This window comes from Centruroides vittatus, unplaced genomic scaffold (assembly GCF_030686945.1).
Source record: "Centruroides vittatus isolate TY-2023 unplaced genomic scaffold, ASM3068694v2 scaffold_996, whole genome shotgun sequence".
Taxonomy (NCBI): Eukaryota; Metazoa; Arthropoda; class Arachnida; order Scorpiones; family Buthidae; genus Centruroides; species Centruroides vittatus.
In genome coordinates this window covers 796,882-803,450 of record NW_027122724.1, presented here as the reverse complement: position 1 = coordinate 803,450, position 6,569 = coordinate 796,882, and the positions used below count along the sequence as shown (strand labels likewise).

At 30.1% G+C, this 6,569-nt stretch overlaps 1 protein-coding gene across 1 annotated transcript; it reads left to right on the top strand.

Moving 5' to 3' along the window:
• Window positions 1-2,130: 2,130 nt before the first annotated feature.
• On the top strand, window positions 2,131-3,435 carry LOC136990644 (uncharacterized protein F54H12.2-like). Its single transcript, XM_067289034.1, has one exon. The coding sequence runs from the start codon at window positions 2,131-2,133 to the stop codon at window positions 3,433-3,435; it is 1,305 nt and encodes a 434-aa protein (XP_067145135.1).
• The last annotated feature ends 3,134 nt before the right edge of the window (window positions 3,436-6,569 follow it).

Genomic DNA, 6,569 nt, shown 5'->3' with positions numbered 1-6,569 from the left:
AACCATTTTTAAAAAAAGAAACATTCCGACAAATTTACAAACTGATATAGGAAAAGAATTTTATAATAGATTAGTAAAAAATTTTTTTTTTAAATTTAAAATTAATCATTATTCAACTCATTCAGATACAAAAGCGGCAGTTGTGGAAAGATTAAATAAAACTTTGCAGAATAAAATATACGGATTATCTACTTATCGTAATTCTTATAAATATATCAATAAATTATCAGATATTGTGAAAAGTTATAATAATAGTTTTCATAGAAGTATTGGCATGTCTCCATCGAAAGTTACCCCCCTGCATCATAGCATGATTTTCGAAAAGTTGTATGGTATAGAAGGAGGAAATACGTTTAAATTTAATATTGGTGAGTTTGTTCGAATTTCGAAAATACGTAAAACATTTAGTCGAGGATACCTACCCGGTTAAACTAAAGAAATATTTAATAATCATGATCGTTTTTCATCTTATCCTCCAACATATATATTGAAGGATTTAAATAACGAGATTTTGGAAGGACGATTTTATACAGAAGAATTACAGAAGGTAACAAAACGATGCAATCAGACTTTTTTGTGACTCTGACAAGCAATGCCAGCATGATGTTATTCCTTGAAAATAACCAGTCTCATTTCACCGTGAAAATGAGTCCCCCTGTTGATTTACATGGAAAATAGGTAGTTGGTTTGACAGAAGTTATTATTCCTAAAAATTGGTTTAATATATCTAATCATAATAATGATTATACTATTACTAGACATAAGATTAGGAGAGAAAAAATAGAAGATAAAACATATGTGATTCCATTAACTGCAGCTAAAGAAAATGAAGAAGAGACTCTTTTCAATTGGATAAACAAGAATATAGTTTCATTAACAGGCTCTAACATGGCAGAATTCATTTTAGACAAGAATTATAAAGACATAAAAATAAATTTGAAAGAAGGATTTGAGCTGCATATTACGAAAAACAATGCTCACAAATTACTTTATTTATTAAATTTTCCGCTGAAAGAAATTATATTTAAACAAGGCACTTTAAATTTAATATTGCGAGCGGCGTCAGAGGAATATATATCAAATTCTAAATTTTATAAAGATCAATTTATACTTTTAATAGAAAGAAATAAAAAAGTTGTCGAGGAAATTGATGTAGAGGGAAAAATTTTTATTTCTATTAGACTTTATTCATCTGCAGAAAAATTTTTAGGGATTTTTAAATATAGTAAATTAGCATTACTGCCTAATAACAAAATCATTCTGAAAGTTCCTAAAAATATAACGATCGAATTTAGAAACGAATTAAAAGATTTGTAAGGGTTTAAAACACACAAATTTTCTGAGGGTGAATATACAAGCGACTATCCAATTGAATTGTCTGCAGGAATTTCAGAAATTTTTATTTATTCACATATTGTTGCTTCTCATCGTGTTGGAGATATATCTGCTCCTCTTTTTAGGGTTATACCTGTGATGGGGGAGAAGACCGATCAAATAGTTAGAGTTTACCAATCCCCTCTATACTTTCTGTTAACTCGTAATTACATTGATACGATTGAAATTGAGCTGCGAACTGCTTACGGGAAAGAAATCATTTTTTTGGGGGAAAAAAACATTATTAGTTTTATCTTTTAAACAGATATAAATATCGTTATATTTTATTTATTGACGTTAGTTCGTCTTCGAGAAGTAGAAAATGAAGCTCGATCCCAAAGATTGTATAAATTATTACTGCAATCAGGCAGGAGGAACAATATGGAAACACGATTTTCCTTTTACACAACAATTTGGAAGAGGGAATTATTTTGCTGGACCGCAAATACAAAGAGGATACGGATTTTTCGGTACTTTATTTCGAAAATCTATACCTCTAATCTCTAAAGTGGGGAAATACCTAGGTAGCAAGGCTTTAAAATTTGTGTCAAATGTAGGATCAGACGTAATTGGAGGGAAGTCGTTTAAAGAATCTACAAAGTCTCGTTTTAAAGATGTGGGATCTGAAATTGAGCAAGATATACTTAAAAAAGTCCAGACAGGATCAGGTATAAAAAGAAAACAAGGAAAAAGATTAATTCAGTCGCAAAAAAAGAAGAAGAAGCGAAAACTTAACGATATTTTTGCTGATTAGAAATGGATCCTCATTCGTGTGGTTGTCTCAAATTAGAATTGGAACTATTTAATACTGTTTCGACTCAACTAGCAATTGAGAATACTTCTGAAGTTATCGCTCATCCAGTAGCCACTATATCAGATAGCAGAGCACCTATTGAGTTTCTGATATCAGGATCGGGTGAGCATTATATAGATCTACATTCAATTTATTTATGCATTCAAGCAAAAATTCTAAAGAAGGATGGATCGAATCTAAGTTCTGAAGACAAAGTCACACCTGTTAATTATTTTTTAAATAGTATGTTTTCACAGTGTACGATGTTTTTAAATGATGAACAGATTAGCGCTCATGTTAATTACCCATATAAAAGTATATTAGAAGCCTTACTATTTAATTCGAAAGAAATGCAAGAAACTTTTTTAACAAGTGCATTATTTTTTAAAGATACTGCAGGACAAATGGATTCGATAAATCCCTTAGATGAAAATAATACTAACCATGGATTAGTTAAAAGATTTAACATTAGCAAAGAAAGTAGAATAATAGATTTAATGGGGCGGCTTCATATCGATTTAGCAAATCAGCCAAAGCTTTTAATAAACAATGTGGACCTGAGGGTGAAATTGGAGAGATCTAAAGAAAATTTTGCGCTAATGGCAAATAACGATAAGTATAAAATCATTATTAAAAATGCATCATTGAAAATTAATAAAGTAGATGTTAGTTCATCAGTTCAAATTGGGATAGAAAAAGCATTACAAACCGGTATAATAAAAATGCCATTTCGTAGAACTGATGTTAAAGTTTTTACTTTAACGAGTGGAATTCAGTCTACAAGTATTTCGAATGTAGTTATAGGTCAGCTACCCTATAGAATAACTCTGGGATTAGTTTCCAACTCAGCGTTTAACGGAAATGTAAAGCGTAATCCTTTTAATTTTAAAAATTATAATTTAAATTATATATGTTTATCAAAAGACAATCAGATGGTTCCCGCTAAACCATACTGTCCGGACTATAGCAATAAAATTTATGCAAGAAATTTTATCTCCTTATTTGAAGATACTGGATGTATTCACCATCACAGATCTACAAATATATCTTATGATGAATATAAAAATGGCTATGCTCTCTATTGTTTTGATCTCACCCCTGATAAATCAGGATCTGAGGGGCATATAAGCGTGAACCAGCTGGGAAACATTGCTATTGAACTAAAGTTCTCAAAGGCGATACAAGAAACGGTAAATGTTATTTGTTTGTTGGAATATAATAATACTTTAGAAATTGATCATTCACTAACTGTATTCACCGATTATTAATGAATACCGTTACTTTATGGAGATTAGCAGCGAGCGATCCGAAAATAAAAAGAAATTTTGGGGGAGTGTTTGCATCAGACGATCTTCCATTTCGAGTTGGTAATAAGCAATCATTAATAATTAATTTAGATGAAAGAAATAAACCAGGAAGCCATGGGTATGGGTATTTTTTACAAAAGATAAAAATTCTTGCATTTATTACGACAGTTATGGATTAAAACCGAGGAAAGCAAATATCATCAGATTTATAAAACGAAATTCAAAAAAATATTGTTGGAATAATATTATTCACCAAAGTTTGTTTTCCTTAAACTGTGGTTATTTTTGCTTATATTTTTTATATAAAATTAATAAAAATCTATGTTTATCAGAATTACATGTAACCGATAAATTTTATAACGATGAATTCGTTAAAAAGTTTGTTAAAAATAATTTTCATTTGTCAAAACCGATTGTAACAACTAATAATCAATGTTGTAATTCAATAAATAAATCTATTTAAAATATAAAATTGTGTTTTTATTTACAAAATTTACATTCATGTTTTTCTTCAATGCAGGAGGGGTTTTCAGAATACATCCGATAATTCTATGTAATAAAGTAAAAATATATTTAATATTTTCAAAATGAGGTAATATTTAAAACAAAATAATATATTTTTACCTGTTTTCATATAATGCTTATATGAAAAGGCATTACACAAGCCGCAATGGTGTTGGAAATCCCAATGATAGGGACACAGTGTTTTAATTTCGGAAGATTTTGGAACTCCGAATTTCTCCACATCTAGCGATTTAATGGCGGTATTACAGATATCATTTGTTCTATGAATTAAAAGTTTTTCTATTTCCCCCCTTTAAAAAAAATAAATCCATATTTCTGAAATAAATTTTTAAAAGTAAAAACAATATCATCATGATGAATCCATTCATCATTTTCAGGCTTATACGATAAATATAATTTATGTAATCTATTACAGAATCTAACAGTTTTTTTATCGGATAAAGTTAATTTATCCCACCGTATTTCAGGGTGGAAAAAATTAATAACTCCAAAATCCTCCGAATTAAAACCTGTATACCCCATCTGTCGTATTAAATATCCGTTGTATGGGTGTAAACATGCTTCATTTTTAAATCTGAATCCCTGGCAATCTAGTATAACCCCGGGCTTATCTAAAATAGTAAAATTAATTTTATATATAGATTATTATAGCTAGGACTACTACTAAACATATTTTTTTAAAAAACTTACTATTCATTTTTGCTTGACTCCACTCATTGATACTCATGTTTCTCCAGTGGTTGCTACCGTGATTTTTCTCTAAAAGCTAGTGAATGTCGGTCGAGTATTTATAGAAAAAAGATTACTTCCGTGTTTATTACCCAGGGGTAGGGGATTTCTCCCTCACCCATCAACTTGACAACCCTGATAAAAACTTCCGCATTCAGGTTGACCTGTGAGAATAGCTAGAGGATTTTCTCATCCAGCTTAATAGCTTATTCACTAATATACTGGTGATTTATGATTTTAGCTTTAGTTTATATGACATCATCAATACAAAAATTGAATTCTTAAATTTTAATATAGACATCTACCAAACTGACTCATACAAAATATAGTTTTTATCCAAAACAACTTTAAAGCATATGATAGGAACTTGATTAACTCAGCTATGATGTTATATAATTCCTCCATTAATATTTTTTATGATGATTCCACAGGAGAGTGTGATAAAAATTTTAAAATAAATTTTTGATTAGGAACACAGTTTATTTTACAGAAAAATTCTACATTCAATTTCTAATGAATACAAATTACAAAAAAAGTTTTTGTATGTAAAGATCATGTTAAAATGTGAAATAAAAATTAATGAAAATGTTTGACACACTTTAAATTTTGTGCTGTCTTTAAATACTATAGACTCCAATTAGAATATAACAATTACAGGATGAATTATTACAAAACATGACACATTTTTCTAAATGAAATAAAAATATTGTACTCCACATTACCAGGTATAAAATGCATTAAAACAGATCTAATCACCGGTTATAAAATTACTACTAAAATCAAATTAAATAAAAATTCTAAAATGTATTTAAAAATAAAGTATCTGTCTGTGCCGAGTAAAATTCTGATTAAGCAGTATCGTATTATAGCATGTGATTACATCTTTTTTAAAAGTGGTAATTTAAATATAGAATACCACAAGTTACAATTCATACCATTAAAAAATAATTTGTAAAATCATGTGTAATAAACATAAAACTAATACACGCAAATAGATTGTTGGACTACACTCGGTAAGTAAAATGAATACTGGCATCACTAGGCAAAGCTACATTAAATAATAGAGTTTAAATGAGATGATGAATGATGCCATTGACACTTTTGTTCTCATGAAGATACTATGCTGAAATGATTTAATTCCTTGATGTGTTTTTTATGAGGGGGTTCTAGTTCCTCCGTCTTTTTGTAGAAGGAGCTTCATCCTCAGAAGAACTAGACCCCTCATTGTCCGATGATGATGATGACGACGATGATGATGATGACAGGGATGATGATGGTGGTGATTCTAGAGGAGAGTGTGGCCCCTCCCCTATGTTATATAGACAAACCGAGTCCACCTCTTCCAGCTGAGGTGCAATGGCTCTGATTATCGGTCTTTCGCTCTTAGCTGTTAGAGCCACCCACCTCTGTTGTGCTAAATATCTATCGTGGACTCTGTATGGGATGTAGGCACTCTGCGGCATCACAGCCATGATTAGATGAGTGCTTTTATTTTTATCATAATTTCTCACCCCTCTAATTATGGCTCTATATGCCGTGACTGCACTCTCCTCACTCACCTCAACATAACTTTCCTTGTTATTTTCCATGCTATATTTAAAAATATTATATTATACTCCTCAGAAGGTTTTTGTTTTTATCGTGTTAGCAGTTAGTATAACAATAGGGAGATTATTAAAAAAGTTTGTAAATTTAAAATAGATAGTTTGTTTTAAGCTTGATGACTGCAACTCTTGAAGGTTAATAACCTAACCAGGAAAACACACAAACACTCTTAATGACCTAAGGTCAATGACACTTCCTCATAGCTAGTAAGAAGCGTTACCTTTGAAGACAGATAT

Bases quoted from the DNA above. Each gene is read 5' to 3' on its own strand.
- LOC136990644 (XM_067289034.1), top strand. From the start codon at position 2,131: ATGGATCCTCATTCGTGTGGTTGTCTCAAATTAGAATTGGAACTATTT.